Source organism: Chelmon rostratus, chromosome 6, assembly GCF_017976325.1.
Source record: "Chelmon rostratus isolate fCheRos1 chromosome 6, fCheRos1.pri, whole genome shotgun sequence".
Taxonomy (NCBI): domain Eukaryota; kingdom Metazoa; phylum Chordata; class Actinopteri; order Chaetodontiformes; family Chaetodontidae; genus Chelmon; species Chelmon rostratus.
The window spans coordinates 29,095,645-29,119,946 of record NC_055663.1 but is presented as its reverse complement, the minus strand read 5'-3'; the positions used below and the strand labels follow the sequence as shown (position 1 = coordinate 29,119,946).

At 46.3% G+C, this 24,302-nt stretch overlaps 1 protein-coding gene across 4 annotated transcripts in view; it reads right to left on the bottom strand.

Moving 5' to 3' along the window:
• Positions 1-942: 942 nt before the first annotated feature.
• The window catches only part of pot1 (protection of telomeres 1 homolog), a 59,738-nt gene continuing 36,378 nt past the window's right edge, over positions 943-24,302 (bottom strand). For all 4 annotated transcript variants that reach the window (XM_041938971.1, XM_041938972.1, XM_041938970.1 and 1 more), the window contains 10 exons: positions 9,025-9,209; positions 8,503-8,588; positions 7,384-7,410; positions 6,861-7,017; positions 6,366-6,574; positions 6,151-6,286; positions 4,660-4,742; positions 4,334-4,428; positions 3,921-4,026; positions 943-2,484 (listed from right to left, as the gene is read on the bottom strand). In XM_041938971.1, coding sequence (XP_041794905.1) covers positions 2,351-2,484; positions 3,921-4,026; positions 4,334-4,428; positions 4,660-4,742; positions 6,151-6,286; positions 6,366-6,574; positions 6,861-7,017; positions 7,384-7,410; positions 8,503-8,588; positions 9,025-9,209 — 1,218 coding nt within the window. In that variant the 3' untranslated portion in view covers positions 943-2,350. The remainder of the gene's footprint in view (positions 2,485-3,920; positions 4,027-4,333; positions 4,429-4,659; positions 4,743-6,150; positions 6,287-6,365; positions 6,575-6,860; positions 7,018-7,383; positions 7,411-8,502; positions 8,589-9,024; positions 9,210-24,302) is intronic.

Here is a 24,302-nt window from a genome sequence, read left to right as displayed (position 1 = left end):
CGTGTGGTTCTGTCTAACCCGTCAGATCAAACTGATGCGTTTTCCACAATGATTGCTCCATCTCTGGTTTCCGATAATCAGTCCAAAAAGCGAAAATATTAACTTTAAACTGCCACAAAAAATAAGTTTTCCATCATCTTAGCGCGCAAACAGCTTCCACAAAGTCTTGTTGAAGGGCTGCACCTGTCGGGTTTGGGTGCGTCCCAGACCGGCTCCAGTCTGGTGGCATCACCAAGGCCAGACCAAAAGCCAGAGTGGAAATATGCCCTCGAACTGGGCTGGAAAAGAGGAAATGACCGTTCCAGTCCTCCGCAGCTGAGGGTGGAGGTGTGGGTAGAGTGTTCAGTCCCCGCCGGGGCAGGTCCACCTCCGTCCCATGAAGTTTCTGCGCGCACAGCGGCTCCGGCGCGCCCTCAGCACGGGGTAGAGAGCCGTGAGACGAGGCCGGTGGAGACGTCGAGCTACGAGTGAGAGAGAGAAGAGGACCCGAGAGTAGTACGAGGAGGAGGAGGAGGAGGAGGAGGAGGGAGCAGTCTGTCAAACCTGCTCTGATTCGATAATGAACTCGATAACACACTGAACTGTGATGGTGTGATGAATTACACCGTCAAACTCATTTTTTATGTGGATGTTTTTTTTTGACGACACAAACTTTTCCTGATTTAAAATATTTTTAGAAGTTTGGATCATTTTGATGATTTGTCCTCAAAAACCTCAAGCAGAAAAGAGGAAGAAACAAAAGGTCACAAAGACAATCCTGAACCTGAGCTGCTTATTTCCAACTGAAGAGAAACTTGTTCCTCACCAAAGAACTGTTAAATTAAAATGAAAACAATAACATTACAATTTTCCATTTCTGCACGAGTTCCGTGGGTAGAAATTAAATCCAACAAGCATTTTCACACGTACTGAAACGTGTGTTCGATGTTTAACATTTCATTTTCAACCATTTAACCTGTTCCAAAGCGGACAACACTCATATGCAATAAGGGAAACATTGCATTGCATTTTTATTTTATGAATTAGTCCCCAAAGGCTTCCATAAACTGTACTTTAGTGGTGCATTTATAGCAACCCAAATAACATTAATATTATGCAACTGTCAGACACAGGCAAACAAATTTTGATATTGAAGGAAATGAAGCACAGTAAACTGTCCTATTGATGGATTTAGACTAATTATAGGAATACATATGACAAAGAGGAGTTTCTCCTGCTTCATTAACAGTTAAACTGCTGTTTGGTGTTCAGTCCAAGTTCCAGTAAAGAAATGTTGTTTCCCACAGTTTCATGTCAGAACAAATATTTACAGGTTTTTTGCGCCATCTAGTGTAAAGTCACGGTGTTACACCAGCACAAATCTGATCTGCAGCATGTAAACATTAAGAGACTATTAAAGGGTTTAAAGACGTGTCTTCTGAAAGCAGAGCTGCCTTTAGACTGTAACTGCTCAAACCACGTCTGTAAATCTCTTTTAGAATTAATCCTGTGGGTTTTTCCAAAGTGAACGCTGTCCATCATTTGTCTGGACAAGCAGAGCACGCAGACACCAGGACAAACATTAAGAAGACAAAGACAGGATCGATATTCTTCTTCTCTGTACTCACTGTTTGTTTGCTCTGTGATGTGCCTACACATTATTTTTGGATCCAGTTCTTATCAATGAAGGATCATCACGTCCAGCAGATGGCAGAGTAACACCACAGATCAGTCCTGAAAACCTGGAGGACAAAGTCCTTCACAGGATTTAAAGTGTTTTTCCTGCAGGAGGCAGATGAAGCAGTTTCATGTTGTTTCCATATGATGTAACGAGGATAGTTATCAAGTCACCTGACACAATAATCCTGACCTATCAGAAGACTCAGCTGCTGCAGTTTTTATTTTATAGCCACAGTTTGAGTGTTTCTCGGGGTTTTGCATTTTAATCCAGCAAAGCATCGTAGTTTAGTTAACTGCAGCACATTTCCTGTCAATACTTCACTCTGTTCTGTGTCTCACGTGTGTCCTCCAGGTTGTTCTGGGAAAAAGGCCAAAGTAGAATTAAATGAGCCGTTGTTAGTGCTGTGACATGTTTGAATGCAAGACGGAGTTTACAGCCGTGCTAGCTGCTCTGAGCTAAACGCTAACATGCAGCTGCAGCTGCTCAAACACCAACAACCCCATGAAGAAGAATTTCTTTTATTTTGACAAAGTGATTAAAAAGCTCTGGGAGCTGCGCAGGAAAGTCAGAAGTTTTATACATTTTTACAGCAACATTTTAATGTCATCAGTCCAAAACCTAAAAAATGACAACAACAGTTTTTTTTCTGCAGGACTCTTGTTTACCGGTGACCTTTGACCTGCAGCTGGTTCAGGCTGGGTCCGACGGCGTGGACGAGGGTTTGGTGATGGAGGTCTGGCAGATCTGATAGCAGGTTTGGTTCTGTCCCCCGTCGCCCTCTGCTTGGTACACTGTCAGACACAAATCGAGCCACGGCCGCTCACCTGAGGACACACAAACACACCTGAGGACACAGAGACACACACCTGATCGCACCACCCCCACAGAGACGATACATGGCGATGCATCGTGATGCGGGTATTTGCATCTGCACGTGTTTCTCTGCGACAGCTGTCGGAGCGCAGACGTTCCAGAGCTCCCCACAGCGACGCTGAGCCCGTCGTGCGTTCATATTCAGGTTTCTGATTCGGTATCTTCATTTGAACGAGACGAAGCCGCTCTGTGGCGTTTCAGCTGAGGGCTCAACAGTTTGTCTGTGAGATTCCTCGCTGCCTTCGCACCGCGTGCCGTGTTTGTGTGTTGCCGTAGCAACCTACAACACCGGGCTGTGTTGTTTCACAGCGTCATCTCTCTGACTGGACGTCTGGACGGTGCTCTTTAGCCCTGATGAGACGTTTTCAGTAGCTTCAAACACGTCAGCAGCACATCACATCAGAGGCTGACGTCTGTTCAGGGTTCCTCTGGGATGGCAGTCAGTCTCACTATTCATCAGCTGACTGGGAAGGAAGCGGGTGGGACGGTGATCATGACAACGACAGCTGAGTTTTATGGACGAGTGAGCAGCTCTAACATGAAAAACTCTGCTTTCTTTATTCTGAACCTCGTGCTCGTCATTCTGTTGTCTTTTTTTATTCTTTTTTAATCTCTCCTGTCTCTGCGGTGCGTTCACTGCACACACACACACACACACACACACACACACACACACACACACACACACACACACACACACACAACATGGGGACGTGTTGGGATGGGAGTCATTCTTCCAAGACTGGGACGGGACCGCCTCGCCCCCCCCTCTATGAAACGATCTCCTACATACAGCGAAAAAATAAAATGAAGCTAAAACATGTTGAAAATAAAAACAGAATGAAACTGAAAGTCCTCCAGAAGTGACTAAAACACAAAGAAAACGAGGTGATTATTCATTTCTTTCTGTCTTTTGATGGTTGTTGTTACACAACAGAGCTGGAACTGCAGATTCTCTTCATGTTCAACTTTTCTGCTGATACGTTTTTAATATTTAAAAAAAACACTGAAAAATAATCATCTTTAGATTTAAAATTTCCTGAAACAGTGAACCTACTGTCACAACAGATGATTGATTACTCAACGAAGTCATTACTTCAGCTACAGTTTAAACCATCAGATCCAATAAAACTTCTAATCCAGCTTCCTGAAACTTCGACTGAAACAAAAACGAACATAAAAAAAACAAAATGACACGAAGACCAAAGTTCTCTGAAAGCAACGAAAATACTATTTAACCTGAAGACGGAATGAAAATTTGAGAGTGATCGTTCTTTTCTTTCTTCCTTTTAGATTTAAATGTTTCTGATTCTGTAATCGTCACCTGCACGTTGACTCAGCACAACAGATCAGAAAGCATCAGCGAAGAAGCTGCTGGAGTACGTACCGGTGCTGCCCCCTGGTGGACAGAGGGAGTCCATCATTTGACGGATGCTGTCCTGAGCCTCCTGATTGGCTGCTACGTCCTCTGCAGACATCCCGAAGAACAGCTCCTGATGAAAGACGCAAACCATCAAACACTGTTTCAGGCAGTTTTATGTTTTTATTCCTTTCATTTTTCCTTTCAGACGCTCTCGTTCATGTCTGGACCCTCACCACAATGAGTCCAGGTCTGTCTGGACCCTCACCACAATGAGTCCAGGTCTGAGAGGCTGTGACACCCACAGTCAGGCAGCAGTACAACAACCTTCATAACACTTCCTGTATCATTCTGATGAACTGGGACTCAGACTCTGTTCTCCTTGTGGTCTGATCTCTGATCCAGACTGAGCCGGACTTAAAGTGTGATCTGAAACTCACGGCGTCTCTCCACAGGAAGACGTCCAGCGTGTCGGTGGCGTCCTGCAGCTCCAGCTTCATCAGCAGGATGAACTGCAGCAGCTGAACGCCGAGAGCTGCAGACCAGAGACAATAACACTGTGGTTTATAGGTGGTTATCAGGAAAAGGGGCCGAACATGTGAAGCTGGAGCTAGAACAGGTTCTTAAACTGGCTAAATCTGACAAACTGATTCTATTGATCAACCTGCTGATGGTTTCTTCTGTTAAAGCTACATGAATTGGCGGCAGACGATGCTGAAAACACAGCGCAGACAGTTCAGTGTGAGCTGCTTCCTGTCTCTCTCACCCTCTGCAATGATCTCCTGATTGATCAGCTCGACTCCTTCGGCACACGGTTCCCTCAGCGCAGCCTCAGAGCACTGCCTGCATCTAAGACACACACACACCCACACACCCACACCCACACACCCACACACACACACCTCAGTCAGGCCCGTCCTGACAGCTTCAGTTTCAGCTCACAGCCACAGAACGTCGTTTGGATGGAGCATCTGTGGCCGGATGCTGAAGCTGTGAATGTACACTCAAACATCGCATGACCAACTAGAAGCGCGTGGCGGTGTTTTTCTCTGCAGAGACGCCGCCCCCGGCCTGTATTTTCCTCTTATTTTGCTGTGGTTGTTTCTGGTTCAGGAAGCAGTGTAAATGACCTAAATGGTGGCGTTTGTTCAGTTTATTAATGTTTTCTTGTGATCTTTGTTGATTTGTCTAATTTGGTTAAGTTCTAAAAATGGGTGCTTTTATTTTGAAGGCGGTAGGAAGTACAAAAGACGTATATGACGGTAAACATGTACAAGTGCTTCTTCCAAATGAGGGAAAACGTAACGCTTTTGTTTACCTGGTTGAAAAGGGCACAAGGTTTGTCTGTGTTTGTCATTTGTGAGCAGCTTTGAGTCACGTTTTAATGCCTTTTCTGAGAAGTTGTTCAGAGTTTATATCGAGTAGGCTCGTATGTGTAGGCTAGCTAAATTGCTATATTAGCCATGATGCATCGAGATTGGTCGTCACTGCCATTCTTCGGTAGAATTAGTCTTGCAATTAATATGAAATGTGGGAGAATTTGTTTGATTTGCACATTTTTTGTATGATTTAGGTTGTAGTATTGCGGCAGATTGTAAGTAAATATTTCAGGTTATATATGCGTGCTTACTTCATAGTACTCTATTGGAGATTGTCAGTAATTGTAAGAACAGGTTAAAAAAGGGTCATTTCATGATTTTACTTAAATAGCAAGGTTAATTCATTTTCAGATTTCAGCTTTAAATTAAAGTAAAATTTATTTGAATTGTGGTTAAATATTATTGGAAGATTGTAAGACTCAAAGGGACGGAGGTAAGATATTCATATTTTAAAATCAGAATGGTAAAGTAATATTTCTGTTGTGTTTATTTACTTCCTAGCTCTTACGGTGTGTTCAGAAGAAGTATTGGAGCAACAGTTATAAATAAAGATGCTGTGAACCATCAGTTCAGCAACCGGGGATGCTACAAGCAGCTGTTGGCTCGCTGACCGCCGTCTGTACGTTATTATCACGACATGTAGTTATTGTCCACGACCACGTCTGTTAGTGGGTCGGACTGAAGACGGCTGAGTCGCTGCCTCGTGCAGGTGTGTGATGCTGCAGGTGCTGCTTAGGAAAGACTGAACAGCAGCTGAAAGCTCGTTCAGAAGGAGAATTTGTGACAAAGTAAACTAGTGAGAAGTCGTGAAAACAGCCGACGCGGCTGCTTGTTTACAACATTTAGCAGCTAACTGATGTGACGAGCTCATGTCTGACCCGTAATATCTCCTCCTGCCTCTGAAGAGGAAAGGTGCAGACAGGTCGAGCAGCGTCAGGTGACCTTCCGATGACCTCACAGGGACGATGTTTTGGTAGCCGGACGCCAGTCGACACGTTTCCTCCAGAGTGGAACCTGCGAGACACCAGAGCCTCTGTCAGCGGGCGACGGGTTTGACGGCGGCGCGAAAAACGACAGACTTCGCACTCGTTACCCGCGAGGAAGATGAGCTCCTTGGTTTTGCCCTCGGACATGAGCTGCGTGGACAGGTGGACACCCAGCGCTCGCGTCGAGGATCCTGGGGAATCTCCGGGGACGTCCACCTGCCCGGAGAGCGCCCACGGCGGGAGACCGCAGGGTCTGGAGTCCCTGGACGCCTCAGAGAAGAGACCTGCCACCAGTTCATCATCCGGGACGTCCTGCCTGAGATCACAGAGCAGAGTCAGAGGACATCTAACAGCTTCACGTCTGGAGCTGAAGTTACATCACACACAAGCTTCTTTCTGGGATAAATCCACACACACACCTGCAGCCACAGTGACCACACCCACACACCTGCACCTGAGTTTAAGACCAATCAGAAAACAGTCCTGACTGAGCGGTCTGAGCAGAGCAGTGGATCTGGATCATCAAGTCTCTAAAACTGTGTGTGTGTGTGTGTGTGTGTGTGTGTGTGTGTGTGTGTGTGTGTGTGTGTGTGTGGGCCTACATAGATGTGCACTTGCTGCAGTAGAGCTTCAGAGCCTGGTGGAGTCTGCGGGGCTCGTAGGACCTCAGGCGGACCCTGACGTGGTGAACTCGCCCCGGGTCGGACCGCTTCAGCTCGGACAGCGTCGCCGGCTGTATGTCGTGACCGCAGCTTCTCTCTGACACACAGTTCAGACACAAGCAGAGCGACTTTCATCGACTGTGAAAAGCTTTTTATTCACGCTACACAACCCGACTCCTGAAAACTCTGGATGCTCCGAGCATGAATAAATCAATCACTCCAAACGGGACTGAAACTATACAGCAAATGATCCTAAAACCATTAAACATCATGAAAACCAGAAGTGAACTGAAGTCAATGTGAAGAAGTTTCCAGGATCCAAGGATTTTCCAGGAACAACACATATCACCAAGTGCTGCAAGCTGCTGGTTACTTAAAAGATATTCCAGGAAGTGATCTGACACAGAACCCTGATCCACTGATCCAGATCAGATCCTGACACCACCTGCGTCCTGTTTCTTACCTGTGCTGCACTCCACCGTCTCAGCACCTAGACCAGAAACACACAAACCATCAGTGGCTGAAACAGACGCAGGAAACGGCAAATCAATAAGAAGCGTCACCAAACTGCTCAGCTGATAAAAGACTGAGCAGAGGCAGTGATATTTAACAAGAATCAGGCACTTCACCAACAAGCAGCTCTCAGAGAAAGAGAAACAGCTGAAAGACCAGAGAATGAACTGCTTTCACTTCTAATGAACGTCCTGCACAGTAAGAACGCAGTGAGTTCATTTCATGCTTCTGATGTGAACTGGCTGTTAGTCTCTGCAGAGCTGAACTGGGCTGTGTTGATAAAGAGGTGAAATAAAATAAAAAGAAAAGCTCTTCCTGCAGAGAAACTGCATCTCAAACATTTCATGCACTCAGAGTTACACAACACACATCAGGCCTGCAGGTCTGAACTCGGAGAGGTCTCTTAAAGCTGCCTCTGTCTGCGTGGAAACCCTCAGGTCACAAAGTTTGGACTGTTTATGATATCCCCAGTGAAGCGTGGGCTTTCAGAAGCCTCTGCTAATGGCAGCAGCTCCCGCAGCTTCGACCCATCCGCCCGTCCTTTCCACAGAGAAGGAACTGGTCTGTCTGAGCAGCTGCTGGCGAGCACGAAGACCACCGCTCATCATTCCCTCTTTTTGAATTTTGAATTTCCTCCTCAGTCATTTGCGAGCGGATGCTATGAAGGAGGTTTAGGACGAACAGTGTTCCTGCACAGGAGGCGTTTCACTTCACGTCTGTTTTACACGCGTGACGACAGCGGCTGCGTGTTGGCTGTGAGCGGACTGTCCCTGAACGCATCTCGTGTCCACACAGACGGAGCACTGAAGCTGCTGCCGCTCCGCTAACGTGCTGCTCACGCTACAGTGTTAGCATACACAACCACGCTAGCAGCTCTGAGAGACTTCGACACAGCAGCGCTTTGAGCTAAGTGCTAACGGCGGATATCTGCTCAGAAACCAAATGAGAAGCGAAAGGATCAACAGAACTACCATAATTCCTCCTGAGGAGAACATCCAGTGGACTAACAGGTTCTAAGATGGTCCAGCGAGAACAGAAACAAAGACTGATGAGCAACGTCCAGTCGTACCTGGTGGAGTCTCTGGTGGGGTGCTCCAGATCTCCAGCAACTCCGAGTCATTCAGCTCGCCATCGTCTGGGAAGGCCTCGATGACTCTACACGCCAACACACATGAAGGAAATAATGATAATAATCACAAACACACACATACACATAAACACAGTGGACACAATGTAAAAGGTGAAATTAATCAAATTCTGCTGCAGTTTTTCATTTGAATCCACATTTCAAAAATGAAAAGGACGCGAGGACTCGGACTGGTTTTAAACCTGAATTAACTGGATTATTTTACACTGCAGCACAGTTTTAAATCCTCTGAACATTCCCCCCTCGACCCAACGCTTCAAACTTTTAAACCTCTGAATACATGAATGGCAGCCGGCTGCAGCTTCTCTACACTGGCAGAGAACCAGAACCAGAACCAGAACCAGGAAGCAGAGCAGAGCTCAGTGTGCAGGATGAGGCAGGTGTTAAACTTTACTGTAAGCCTCAGGTGTCTCAGGTGCATTGAACCCCTCCTTCCTGTTGTACCTCCTCAGCTCCTGAACGTCGGGGCTGTTTTCTGGAAGAACCCGAATCCCCCTCCCGTACGCCGTCCCTCCGTGCAGGTGAAAAGCCAGGTGATCCACCTCCTCCGCCTGGCTGCTGGTGAGGCCAGGCACCTTACTGGATCCTGGGATCGCTCGCAGGTTGTAGATCCTCAGGAAGGCCCCGAGCTGATGGTCAAATAGAAGAAATTCTTATTAAAACATGAGAAACATTTTATCTTTAACAGCCAGGCAGCAGAGAGAGGAGGACGTTAGAGAACACATTCAGTTCTCAGAGAATAAAAACTTCACAGTTCATTTCAAGTGTTCACGAGAAGAACAACAAGCAGTGCAGAGAGGAAGCGTTTAAAATCTGCCTCTCGTGCACCCACTGACCTCCTCAGACGGCTGCCGTGGACACGTGGACAGACTCAGAGCGCGGCGTCTGACACCGACGCGTCCAACATTAATCGCAGGTCGATCTGATTAACGGGGGACCTGCTCTATAGACACTGACGACACCATCGTCCTGATGTGTCCACCTGATGAACGCAAGGCTCTGGTTTGGTCTCCACCGACCCCGGAGAAGATTCTGTGGTGTCAATCTGAGGACAAGATTTTGTCCACCTGCTCTGTACTGAGGAGCGTGGGGAAGACCGGCACCTGAAGAGGGTCCATGTAAATATAATCTACTGGAGTCTACTGACTCTGATCTCTGTTTGCTTAGCGAGTCGTCCTCTGTTCTGTTCTGTTTTTTAAAAAATGACCTGAGAGTTGGCCGGACACCCATAAAACACCAGAAGCGAGACAACCAGAACCAGTACAAACCAGAAATCTGGAGAGTCCCTAAGATCCCAATAGATAGTGGTGCCAGGGGGAAAACCCCCACGTCCCTCTGATAGCGGAGGGACGTGGCCGAGACATACGGCCATGCCCCCCGATAATAGTTTAAAAGGTGATGTTCAGAGCAGATGTTTGGTTTTGTCCGGCAGGACTTACTCTGGCTTTTTGTTCTGTAAAGAGAATAAAGCTCCCTGGACTCAACTCTTCTGGACTTCTCTTAATCTGAGACTCAGATTAACGTGATACAGTGAAGACTTAAGAATCTGGTCCTTGACGAGGCAGCAGGAGATCCCTGTCGATTCCCATCAACAGACCGGATGAGAAAGATGTGAAATATGTTGATTCTTGTTGGGATCATGTGATAAGTAACCTCTTCACCGTCATCTAAATAAAAATGGCTTCCATTAAGTCGAAGTTGAAGGTCACACATGCTGCATGTTAGCAAACAGCTGCTCACTTCCTGTCTACCTGATGAATGTCAGTCCAATATTTAGTCCCCTTTATATTCTGGATTGGTCTTCACCAACCCCTGAGAGCATCGGGCTCTTTAACTGTTGGATGTTCCACTTTCTTCACCAGCTAGCTATCTCCATACAGCTACCGATCTAACCCAACACCGGCCGGATCCGCTCCCCGCTGACGGCGACTGAACGAGCTCCAGAAGGGTTCACCTGAACGCTACGTCACACGGTTCACACTTCACCTGGTTTTATCAAGCAGCAGCAACCGTACGGTCAGCTCTGTGGACCTGGTTCTTTTTCCTCTCGGCTCTCCGTCACGTCGAGCCTGCAGTCAACAGAAATCTTTTCTTACTCTCATCATCAACTAACGCTCCAGTGATCAAGTGTCAGAGGGATTCACTCTGTTCAGATGTTTCCCTGAAAACTTTATGTTTTTACATGACTGGGTTCAGTCAATAAAAGACACACATGCACACACGCACACACACACAGTCTATGACCTTTAATTGCATTATCGCTGCAAAGGAAGAGGAGGCCTCAGAAAGTGGATCCGCTTTAAGCCGTGGCTTCTTTTAAACCCATTTTCTCTGTATACTGAGTGAAGTTTGAGCCAGTGTCAGGGTGGATTAACAGCTGATCTCCTGAGGCCTCTCCTCCTCTGAAGATCCACACGAAGAGCTGAGAGACGAACTGGGAGGACTGGAGAGCTGCTCCCACTCACATGGAGGCTTTTTATCATCTGGAATGATCCTTTCATCTGGAATTATGCCCTCATAACCGGATGGTGCCGCCGAACAGGAGACGCTCTGCTGGCTACGTGACTTCAAAGAAATCAAAAATGAGTCTGGATCTGAGGATGTTTAATCAGATGAAGACATTTTTTAGTAACAATGAAAGACTTCTACGACGAAAAGACCTGGTGAGAGGAAAAACGTGAGATTTCTTTATCATTCAGGTGATTTTTGACGTTGGCACACCAAGAGTACATGTTAGCCTCTAAATGATCTCTAATTGGTTTGACAAACAGTCACCACAGACTGCTGCTCATGTCCGGTCTCCTAGCAACAGCCAATGTCTGTGTCTTCTAATTACCTACGCAGGTGAGCTTTCCAATTCAAATTATTTATTTTCCAGAATCGTAACAAAGCTGTTAAGATAAGATCAGATGAGATAAATTTTACTAATCCCCTGTTGGGGACATTAGGATGTTACAGGCAGCGACCGATAGAAATAGCAATAGCAAAAATCACATAGATACAAAAATGTATAAACAGTTACAGATGTTAAACACTTCTGTTCTCAGACTGAATGCAAAGACATCTGAATTCAATGGAAGTCAATGGGAAGATGCAGGCGGGGGCAGACAGTAGGTGTAGGTGGTAGGTGGTGTTCAGGGTGCTGAGAGAAACAAGCTCCTGACTGATGTGGCGCTCTGGGAGCTGATGGCTCATTAGCCGCCAGGAGTCTCACTTCTGCAGGGAGAGTTTTGGGTTGAGCAGGAATTGGGCACGCCACGAGGAAGACGGTTTGGAGACAAAAAGAAACTGCAGGCCGACCCACTGGACCGACGGAACGGCTCCCGACTAAGTCCAGAGGGAGTTCGGTGAGTTCATCAAAGAGGATTACAGTGAAGTTTAGGTCACATCTCCGTGTCAAAGGCAACACACAGGGAGAGGCGCTAGGTTACGGGTTTGCTAGCCTTAAATTTAAGATTTATCACAAGCTAAGGTAGCAGCATTTAGCCTCAGCATCAGTCAGTCAGTCATCATCCAGCAGACACAAATCATCCTTTATCAATACCGACCATTAAGACTTAAAATATCTTGACCCTTGTGGTGGCCATGACATGAGTAACCTCTTTACCTTCATTGGAATAAAAAAGGTTTCAGTTGATGCATGAAGACCAGAAGTTTTCTTTCAGTTCATGTTTTAGTTCCTCAGCAGCACTTTCTAAGCACTTAAGAAAACATCATATTTGAGCATGAATCATTATTCAGATTATATAAATCCCAGCGTGGCAGGAAGCAAACAATGAGAGCAAACAGTCGGGGTTTCTGTTTGCTGGACTGCTGCCTTCACTGCCTCTCCGGAGACGTGGATGTTTAGCAGAATGAGACGGAAGAAAACAGCCCTAAGAACTGGGGAGTCTGGCTGTGTTTTCTCAGAGCTACACGAGAGTTTAGCCGAATCTCCCCGAGTGTGTCTGGAAGCAGGTGGAGAGAGCTGAGAGCTGTGGAGAAGCACCAGAGGACAGACAGCGGCGGCGTGTAGCGGCGGCTCTGATCCGGCCCGGTCCGGCTTCCTGTCACATGTCAAATCCTCTGATTCCAGGTGTGATCACAATGAGCAGAGATTCAGGTTTCAGGTTGGTGCTGCAGTTCTTTCAACTTCTGACAGTAAAAAAAACTTGTATGTTTTCATTTTCATTCATGTTTTTCAGTTTCGTTTCGTATCCTGATGGCTGAAGCACAGATTTCTTTTCTTTGGGGAGGAGATATGATACGAGTGACAATGTCTTCCAGGTGTCCCCAAAAAGACAGTAACAGACTCTCAGACAGCCACACGGAGACCAACATGGCGGCCAGGTGTCCTTGTAACACCTCTGCACAAAAGTCCAGCAAATGGTTTTTCCCAGTTTTGCGTAGAGGAGCCTCGACCCCATCCATCGCGCCAACTGCGACCCAGACCTAACCATCCACCATCAGTGCTGGACCTCACTAATGCTCTTGTGTTTGAGTGGTGGAAAGGACAAAACCAGAAGGAGGCTCGAGGTCCACCGAGAGAACAGTTTGGAGCAGGAAAAACATGGAGACAGCGACAGAGGTCGACAGAGCCGGCACACTGGACAGAACATTTTCTCCGTGGGTTTTCACGCTGCTTCCTGTTGGACTGCTTGTGGGTCGGTCACATGGTGAAGCTGTTGACACGTTACTCTGGATATGACGGATTCAAAGTGGACTCGCCGCTCACCGTACGAGTCATGCCTCTGCCGGTTTGAAAAGGCGCTCGCTGTGACGATCGAGTTTATGGTCAACACTAACACTAATCAGCCTTACATTATGTATGTACGTCTTCTGTGCAAAACAGAAGGCACTCTGAATCATCGTCTGCCAAAATGCCTCGTCGTCGACCTCTATCAGAGGCTGGTTCCAGACCAGTGCTTCAAATTAAAGGACCGCTCCGCCGCTGAGAGTGTGTGTGTGATTCATATTTCAGCTCATTAACTGCAGATTGTGTATGTTGTTCAGCCCTGCTGACAATTTCTTTTCCAAAGCTCACTCTTCAAATTTCCAATGTCGGAGTGACCTTGAATGCATCAACAGGTGGCTAAAAAATCAAAGAGTATTTAATTGGGATCTGTGGTAAAACCCAGATGTCATACTGGCGCTCGCTACAGATGTTTCCCATCCAAACTTTTACAGAAATACAGAAAGTACACGACAGCGCACTGTGTTATTATCGAGAGAGACATTTTCTCTTCATGAGCACGAGATTATCTGAGAACACTTCCTTTTTAAGAGGAAACAAAAGCCCAGGAGAAAAAAGAGAAAATCACCTCACGCCTTAAGCATCACTAAAACAGTTGGCATAGCAACGGAGAGCAGGAGAATCAGCAGCATCATTAGAGCTTTGTGGCGAGATTTTTGAGCTCTTTGACCAATCAGATCACTCAGCTGAGACCACATTTAGTATAATGGGCGCATTATCGCCATCAGCACAGCACAGGGGTGTTCAGGGACCGTAGGACACACCGGCCACCGCTCTGAGAGCGATGGGCCTGTCTGACAGAAAATGGCTCCCTGCAGCTTCCCCTGCAAACAAACCATTTTCTTTTTAAAGAGGCCGAGGGAGCGGAGTGGAGCAGCCTGTGGCGGCTTCTGTAAGTACTTGATCTGTATGAAAACTAAACACTCCACCGTCCGCCCACCGCCAGGCAGCCAAGACGCCGCTGCCGCTGTCTCAAGGAATTAGTGCTGCTCGGCTGCTCGGCAAAAAGGGATTCCTTAAAATTCAAAAGATCGCTTTGGGCTTCCACGGCTTCTCGTCGAGCCGAGCCTCAATAAAGCAGCCAAAAAAACTCGTGCCCTCGCTGAGAAGAAGAAACCGTTCATTTCACACTGGCTTCTTTATGGAGCAGCAGGAAATGGCTTTTAAAAGCCAGACAGATACGGCCGAACTCGACAGCGGGGCTCTTTGTGCTGGAAAATCAACGGGATGGGGAACAGGAGATGTGACCGACTGAAGAACACCTCATCTCACATTAAATACCTCGATGCACCCTGAGCCGACGGGACGGGACTGTTTTCATTAGTGAATAATCTGTCAATCATGATTAAATTCATTCATCACAGCTACAGTCCAACAGATATATAGACATGCTTATTACATGTTATCACTGATATGTGAGTATCAGTCTGTCTCTGGCTGAGTCTCAGAGGATCTCGGCTTGTCATCAATGCAGTTACGGCGGTTTAAACAATCAGCCTTTGATTCGTGATTTAGTCAAACTGTTTTTCTTGAAGCTTCCTGATGTTGGATTTCATGAAGGTGAGATAATGTCTTCTGACACTGGTGCTCTTTAATTCACGTGAGGCGTGTTAATCATGGTGGGAAGCCCCGCGTTACACACTCTGTCCAGCAGAGAGCGCTGGCAGCCTTACAACAGCTTAAAAATATATTCCTGACGTTGGAAGTTCAACTTTCAAGCCAACATTGAGAGAAGCCCTTGAAGTGCTCAAAGCATTTAGCATTTCCATGACAACTGGGCAAACCTCATCTGAGGATGAAAATCAAGTGATCGAAAGCTCCAGAACAGCTACTAAACTGATCCTGAGACAAGAATGGACGAACGAGCTCATCACTAGTGTCCCGTTTGTTTCGTCCAACAATTTCACACTGTGACTGTCACGAACATTCAATTCAACTTTATTTATATAGCACCTCAGGACACTTTCCACACAGAGCAGGTCAGGACCAAACTCTTCATCTGCAGAGAGCCAACGATTCCACCACGAGCAAGCACGTGGCGACGGCGCCGAGGAGAAGCGTCCTTTTAACGGGCAGGAACCGCTAGCAGGACGGCGAACGAAATCAAAAAACGTCCTGAAGTTTTGTCAATGAGAACACCGTATCGACCACCGCGAGTTCATCACAGCAGACCCGTGTTTTCATCACACCTGCCGTCTGGAGTTCAAAGGGAACAACGATGGCGCCGCATCACGGAGCAGGAAAGCGTCAAAAGCTCGTCATAGCAGCTCTGAACTGGGGAAGCTTTCTGGTCACATGCAGGTTTCTACGACAAAAAACTCAAACTAGAGCACAAAACATCCGTGACTGCTCTGACTGACGTGTGATGACTGCTCTGCGTCCCTGAACCGTCCTTCACGGCGCCGTATCTGTACTTTGCTCCTCTTGTAAATGAGATCTTGAGCTCAGTGAGTCTTCCTGATCAAATAAAGCTCAGTTTGTTCATCAACACTCAATAAACGGCCTCTTCATCGACTGGAGCGTTTGGGGAGGATCTACTTCTGCCTCTCAGTTTTCTGGTTCCTTTTTCTCCTCATGAATAATAGAAGGTGGAGGTTGAGCCCTGAGAAGTCCGGTCCGTTCAGCAGCTCGTTAACATAACATTTGTTTTTCTGATCAAACGGCTGATAAAGAGCTGAAACAGACTGTCAGGAAGCACAATGCTGGAGAATAAAAGCTGCTTGATTAGGCCTCCCGCCCACTCACATTCACACTGAGATAAATCTGACCCAACATGCATCATCTAAATAAATGATCTGTGCACGAGCCGAAGCTCCACACGGACGAGACCTGTGTAATGAAGCGTCGGAGTGAACGCGGATCTGAGCGCTCGGCTGTTGGAGCGACGCTCCGCCGGCTCCCCCGCCGCCAGCAGGAGCAGCATTTCTGTTGCGGTCGGTGGTTTTCGGGGAAGATTCGAGCCCGCGGGCCGACACGAAGTCTTCTTCCTCAGAGCTGTGCTCACCAAACAGGAAACAGAGTGGGCGTAAAGAGCGCTCTGCGTTAGCGCGCGACCCCCCAAAAGCATTCAGTGACACGGAAATGTGCAGTCGGTCGAGCGTGAGCGCTAAAACCGAGGAGCTCATGATGACAGTGTGAACACAACAATCGATGGCTCAAACTTTCTCCACACAATCTGAAGACGTGGCCATTAAAGAAAACAAAAGAGGCAGTAAAGGATCCCCCCCGTCCACCAATACTGACGCTGCTCATTCATGCGGTGTGCACAACTTAATAATAATAATAATAATTAACAATATTCAACCTCTCTGCTGAGGGTTTTCTTTCTTATTCTGATTGAAATCAACCTTATTTTGCAAGCTTTGCTGCGGTTACTGTGGTGGCAGAGTTACACTGAGGGATCAGAGCTGGCTGTCGCCTCCTTGAACAGGTAACAGTCACCTGTGTGAAGGTGGAATATATTTAGTCTGAAAGCTCTAGTTTGAGATAAAAAAAGGCATTAACATACCACTTCTGTTCGACCTGCACTGTGGAGGAACGAAACCATCCTGCATCACACACTAGCTTCTTTACTGAAGCCTGGCCTGCAGCCACCGGGTGAAACAGATCCTCCTGAACGTCCACGTTACCTCTAACGCTCGCGTTCAGAATCGACTGACGGACATCTGTGAGCGAGCAGCAGGGACTGAAGAAAAGTGCAGAATCAGCAGGAAGACGTAATGAGACACAAGCAGAGGTAACCAGTCTGTTCTGCTCAACACGACTGACCCACTCAGATTTACATCCTCTTTATTCTACTTTTCTTGTTTTTGCTATTATCGTCGAGTTTTATCCTCGAGCTGATCTCACGTTCTTCCCTGTTTTTATGTTTATTGTGTGGAAGCAGCTGGAGTGTGGACTTTGTTTGATGGAAGGTGCTGTACAAATAGAGTTTCTTCTTATTATGACCAGGTAAACATTGTGCTGGAGACTGTGCAGACATAACGGAGAAATGATGAGTAATGAGTAACTCTGGGCTGGAAACAGGAGAGACGGACAAAACACGAACAAACATGAGCTCACGAGTCCGGTTTAAGGAAGCGAGCAGCAGCGAAGGACGTGGTGAACTTTAATCTCATCTTCTCGCAGCTTTTAACAGCTGACGGCGACAGTAGGTCATCAATAGCAAGCCATGTGGAAGACTGTACGTGTGTATCGGTGTGTGCTGTTCACACGCTGCGCCGCACAGCTGATTCAGGTCGGGTGGAAATCACGCCCGACCAGCGCTGCGGCGCTCGGCCCGTGGAGCACACGCGCCGTCATCGTGAGCGTGTTTGCACGCTGATATTAGCATTTAGTTCATGTACACGGTGGACACGACAGTCCGAGTCTGTGCACATCAGATCACGGAGAGTTCACGTGCCCCCACCGAGGCAGCTGCAGTAGCTAAAGTAGATCAATAGGTGGAGCTCTTCATGCTCGTTAACAGCACATTTATCAGTTTCTTTCAGCCTCTCCTCCACATGTTGGCTGGAGCTGAAGAAGACTGTCAGATGTTCCAAACCGCACGCCGACAAATACGGCGCAGAGAGCAGAGCTCAAGCTCTTCCAATGAGTGTATGTGCAAACACACGCCCAAGACACGTGCACATGTGCAGTCCGTTTATTTTAAAGCATGTATAGCGTGCACGGTCGTTCATTCTGGGTGGTCTGAACGGACGTCTGCACGGATCCTCGAGGCTTTGGGACGATGACAAGATTTATGTCATGTGACCCTCGCTGCTGCAGATACAGAGGTGTGACGCTGATGATGATGAGAAGCTCACTCCTGCGACTCAAATGAAACCATCAGTGCAGAAATGTCACATGTACAGACCACGAGAGGCAGACAGTAGATTCATGTACTGTACATAGAGAGCAGCAGCACTCGGTGCGCTAATCGACACGCTCATCACAGATTCACGAGTGTTTCTGCTGATGAAGGCCGTGTAGGAGCGACACGCTGACGTTCTGTCGCTTTGATCAAGTCTGCAGAGAGTTTCTTCCTTTCTTAAACGAGTGCCATTCACAGAAATGTTTTATCACCCGTGCGTCTGTTTCTGAGAGAATCAGTGATGGAGGAGGCGGCGGCAGCGCTCTTCCTCCTCGCCCTCTTGTTCTCAGCCTCTCCTTTCAACATAATGGGCTCCTTTCTCTCCTAATGGTGTTCTTCTCACAGAAACGCCTCAGTCGATTTCACACAATATCGCTGGTGATTCACCAGCGCAGCCTGGTAATTGGGGGAAATATTCCTGTTCAAACACTTCTTTAGTGGAAAGACTCTCAGTGTGTGTGGAGGGGTGAGGTCAACTGACAGCGGGGAAAAAAATCCAATCAAAGGGACAGTTTACCTGCGATTCATCAGACTGAGCTTTACTTAGTTGTGTTTTAAATGGATCCCTCTTCACATTGTGTTCACACAGGTTTGTGAGACCAACCTTGTGTCACATGTCTCTGAACAGATCAGAGCTACGTATTTGAGAGGAGACCTTGGTGTAAGTGTAATGACCGAAAGCACCACCGAGATGTTATTGGTTAGGTTTCTTGGGAATTGAGCTGGTTTGAATTCAGAAGGTGTGCGGTTTTATTTTTCTGTTTAATAAGGAAAACAGGTGTAAGAATATTTCCTGTCTTGACGTCTTGTGAGTTTATTTTATTCATTAGACTAAAAAAAGTGAAGAAAGCTCGTGAAATACAAGCAGCAACGTTCAGGGCTGAAAAACCAAGCCGATGCTGAAGTGCCAAGAACTGCAAACCAGTCCCCATAGACCCCCACATTAAGATGCCCGACTGTACAGCAGAAATCAACATGTTTACAGCCTGATACACAGAAACTGTTTTGGTCTCTGATGCTAATTTCCTAGTTCATGACTGCAGGGGGTGAGTTTTATATGAGTCACTTGTTTAAATTATATCAAGGCTTAAAGTTACGTATAATTATGGGCACGGCCTTTGAGTGACAGCTAGCTGGGTTTCAGCAACCAGGCTTCACCCACGTTTGGGGGAGTCAGGCACCGAGGTGGTGACGACCAGAGCCGCAGACACTGAAGCTTACTTTTTTGGACCAGGACCTGTTGGGGAGTGTCCAGGTCGGGACCATTAGTGCAGATCACAGAATTACAGGCCATGCAATTAGCACTATAGACCAGGACGAGAAAATACACACATATATGTACAATTTACTGACTCAGCAGTACAGTATGTCAGTGTTGGCATGGTAACATGCTATATCAGCATTAAATTAAGTCCGTGTTGTAACTTCCTGATCCTGAAAGGATTTTGTCCAAATTCAGATAAAAAAAGATCACAGTCACAGTGAACTGTTGCACCTCAGATACGAACAGGCGACTCCTGGTGACACAAACAGCATCACTGCTCGACGACGACGTCCTTAAAGTCAGAGTTCACACAATATTATATATATATAAATATTCTGCAATTTCCCAGCTTGGGATAAATAAAGTCTATCTGTCTATCTATCTGTCTATCTATCTGTCTATCTATCTATTTATCTGAGCAAAAAACATTCCCTGACAAAACTCTATTCTATTAATCAGAAGCAAGAGAACCTAAAATTAGCCTGGTTTTAATAGAAGTTTTACACCTGAGCTGAGAGCTTTCACACATCCTGACTGAGTCTCACACAGGTGAGAGTCTCTCACTCTCACTTCTGTCATGTGATGTCAGCTGTTTTCTCCGTTGTGATCTGAGTTCACTCTCAGCTGATCTGGACACAGGTAGTCAGCTGTAAATACACCAGCGTGATCACAGGTGGAGCACACACATCTGAAGGTGGATGTGGAGCCAGGCAGACTCTGGTCTCTGAACATATCATACTGGATTCTCCAAAAACCTGATCCTAACATCACAAACTAAAAACAACAGAGGATAAACAGGGTCCTCCACAAGTCCAGTCCGAATCGAGATACTCCAAAAGCCTGATCCTCAATGGGATACTCTAATGTGTATTATAGACATATATCATGAGTGATTGTATAATCACACATACACAAACACTCACACTGTGTTAAATACAGTGAACTGTCTTTGACTGACTCACATCTGCTATCAGATGAACATCAGCTGAAATCTGATGATCAATGTAAATCCTGACAACATGAAGGTCCAGTCATGATGAAGACCTGTGAGTAATACATGCAGCAGTAATGAGGTTTCTGTGATGTGACGAGATCAGCTCTACCTTCATCATCATCATCATCATCATGATTGCTAAAACATCTCCAAATTGCTGCCATTGCTCCTCCTCCTGCTGACAAGAGGGTGGCGCTGTGGTATCGGGCGAGGTTGAATGGGACACAGTATGGAACCCAATACCTGACTCAGGTATATGTATCGGTGGATCCCTACTTCTAATTGTATTTTTGCTTCTCAATGTACAGTAATTGTTTATCTACTAATTTTGAGCTAATTGTTGGGTATTAATCTATAAATAAATAAATAAAGGGAAAATTATGTGACCATTAAATCGTTTCTGTCCTGCTGTTTCTGATTGCTTCTGCCTGTGCTGCTGACTCAGATCATTCACTTCACAACGTGGACGAGGCCTCTGTCTCGTTTGTCCCACCTGCTGCGTCACTTAATAGGAACCGATTTCATTGGTCAACTGCTCATTTCTGATGCGTTTTTATGTTTTTTTTTCATCACACAGTTAAGTTAATTTAAACACAAGATCCTTGTGCTCAAAAAGAGGATTCATTCTCAGTGAAGAACCTTGGAGCTCTAATCTGCCTCTATACCTGCCAAAGAGCAGTGACTCCTAACACGTCTCTGGGGGTCATCAGGTGGAAACCTCCCTTCAACGGTGTTTCGCCTACTTAGTCCCACGAAACACCTACAGGAGGCTAGGCGGTGAACTCCGGCGTCCCAGAGTCAACCCCCCCAGTGCCAGTTCACACTGCTCCTACACAATCCAAACAGCACCGCCACGTTCAACTGACCCAGAGATGCTCCAGGTAGTGGCCAGTACCGATGCTACCATTTAGCTAATGCTAATGCTAACCACTAAGAAGAACAGAAGAAGACAATACAGTTCCGATGCTACCATTTAGCTAATGCTAACCGCTACCTGCTAAGAGGAACAGAAGAAGACAATACAGTTCCAATGCTACCATTTAGCTAATGCTAAATGCTAACTGCTACCTGCTAAGAGGAGCTAGATTCACCTATACTGTTTTTCCTTCACACAGTTCATGAACAGCTCGGCTCCATTTCAAAGCTGGCGAAATAAAGTGCTCTTTAAACGTGCAGTAGTAGGTAGTAGGATCCAGAAAAGCTCCTCCAGCTCGGAGGCTTCGGGTCGGGGTCATGATCGTGTTTACTCCTCCGGTTTTTAATCCAGTCACCTCCAGATGATCTCATTCAGCACTTCACCTCAAACTCATGACCTCGACTGCGGCTAATTTAAATAACGTGTTGATGAAATGCATCTACGGTGTTTACACGTGGTTGAAGATATTCTGTGTGATGAACTGGCTCTGTTTGATTGTGAAGAGCTCTTTCACGCCTCCGGGGTCGAGTGTTGACGTGCGTCACGAGGACAGAGTTGGAGAGTTGTTCACACAGTAAAACTGAGAAACAGACCGTGCTCAGCCTCACAGGCTCAGCGATGAACTGACAGGTGATCACCTCAGACTGCACGGATAATTAACAGACTTCAGGTGGGCCAATGATTGCTAAATACAACAAATATTAAACAATAACAGAGCAATTTGAGTCATTTTCTATCAGCATTAAGACGTCACTGATGGATTATCCACAGGAAGCAGAGCGCCCGCTGTCTGTTCTGAAGAACTTCACAACGTTCAACTGAGCTGTTAAATAGAAAAAGAAGAAATAGTCATCACTGTTTTTTCTTCCTGGTTTGGTTGAACTGGATTTTTTTCATCTGGAATTGACTTTATTGATAAAGAAACCTTTTTCTGACATCGATCAGCTTCAGCTTGTGTCAGGTAACCTGGATGTGCCCATGAGCTGAAGTTTGACTTCCCAGGAAAATATCACAGTTTCTGATTCTCAACAATCCCAACCAAAAAAATAAAGGTTTTAGACACAAAAGTCTCCATAAATTAAACTTATTATAATTTTCTGCCCTGATTTATTATTGGTGTCACAGCAGTGAACACTAAAAGAAGCAGACACACTAAAAAACTGAGGTTTCTGCAGGTGTTTCCTGGGAAACAGATCCTAAATCATGGTGAGCTGCAGGAAAATATCATGATCTCAGTTCCTGGTGTTCTACCCTGGTCAGGACACCACTGATGCGTGGGCTCATCTAGACCACAGTGGGTGCAGGTATTCTGACGTGTGTGGACATACAGCACACTTGTCCAGACCTCAAATGCACCTATCAAACACTGCTGCTGATGTAGCTGAGAGCATCTGAAGCTTGTGTGCACTGAACAAGACATCTGAAAACATTGGATTCTGCTGGGGGCTGGAGGAGTCATCAGAAGAAAACCTTTCCCGCTTCACCACAAAATTCAGGAACATCTAAACAAGCCTGATGCATTTTACAAACAAGTCCTGTGGGCTGATGGAGTTAGAATGGAACTTTAACTCCATCAGAGCTGAGCAAAGCTAAGTTTGGAGAAAAAGGGTGCAGGACTTCATGAAAAGAACAGTTCTCCCACTGTTCAGCATGGGGGGGTGGATCAGGCTTTGGGCTGGTGCTGCAGCCAGTCGACAGGCAACGTTTCACTCGTAAAGGCAAGAATGGATTCGATTAAATACCAGCAAACTCTGCAATCAAGCATCACACCGTCACAGGATGGCTCCTGCTGCGAGATAATGACCCAAAACACACCTCCCAGTCCTCAAGAGGATCAGGCTGAAGGTTTTGCAGTGACCTCACAGGCCCCCGACTGGTAAACTCAAAAGAGCAGAGCATGCAGGATGACCAGAGAATCTCACAGAACTAGAAGCCTTTTGAAAGGAAAAATGGACAAAAATCTCCCAAAAATAAGACCTGAAAGACTCTCAGCTGGCTACAAAAACCGTTCACAGGCTGTGATGTGTTACCAAGTACTGACCACGCAGGAAGCCCAAACTGTCGCTCCAGGCCCTTTTCCTTTCTGTTACTTTCTTTAGTCATCTTTAACTTTATGCCAAATCAGGTCATCTTTAACTCGCCTAGCTACTGACATTCTGACCAGAGGTTCCCAAACCTCTGCATGCCACTGAATGAGGAAAAGTAAAGAAGCAACAGAAAGGCACTGAAAGCATCGCGAGGTCGATGCAAACATATTCAGAGTCCTTCAGTCGTGGCTGCGTGAGATTAACTCTGCAGCAGGAGGTCAGGGAATGTCGTTTCCACAGCTATAATCAGTGATTTCTCCTGTGAGAAGAGCTATTTGTGATTATTACAGGCTGGACGTCCTTGTAAGGAAACAGTGAAAAGGACAAATGAGCTGCCAGTTTCCTGCCAGCTCCTCCCTGTCGTTTCAGCCGTCGTGCAGCTCCACAGGCCGCGCCGTCCTTCTCTGTTTTACGCATTAACCATCAGTAAAAAAGACCTCTGGATTCTGAAACACCAAGAAAAACATGAGGAAGCAGAACGGGGACGATTATGGCTGTGACTGCAAAACACACGAGACATAATCCTCTGTCATTGGAACAAAGAGAGTCTTTACCTTTTTAAAGACGGTTATTTGAATCAGTCAACCTCTACGCACAAGAAGAAAGGACGAAACACCGAAACGATTAATATGTTAAACTTGGAAACAGCTAAAAAATATTCACACTTACTACCTGAATAACTGGGTTTGCATGTAACCAGCTGGAACTGATGCTGCAAGTGTTCGTTAGGCCGGACTCGTACCGAGACATTAAAGGTAACAGTTTGGTGGCAGGTGTGTCCAGGTGAGTCTGCACGTGTTCGCGGTGGATTGTCAGCAGGCCTTTTTCTGGACGTGTTTTAAATGATGAACAGTTGTCATGATAAACTGTGTTTGCT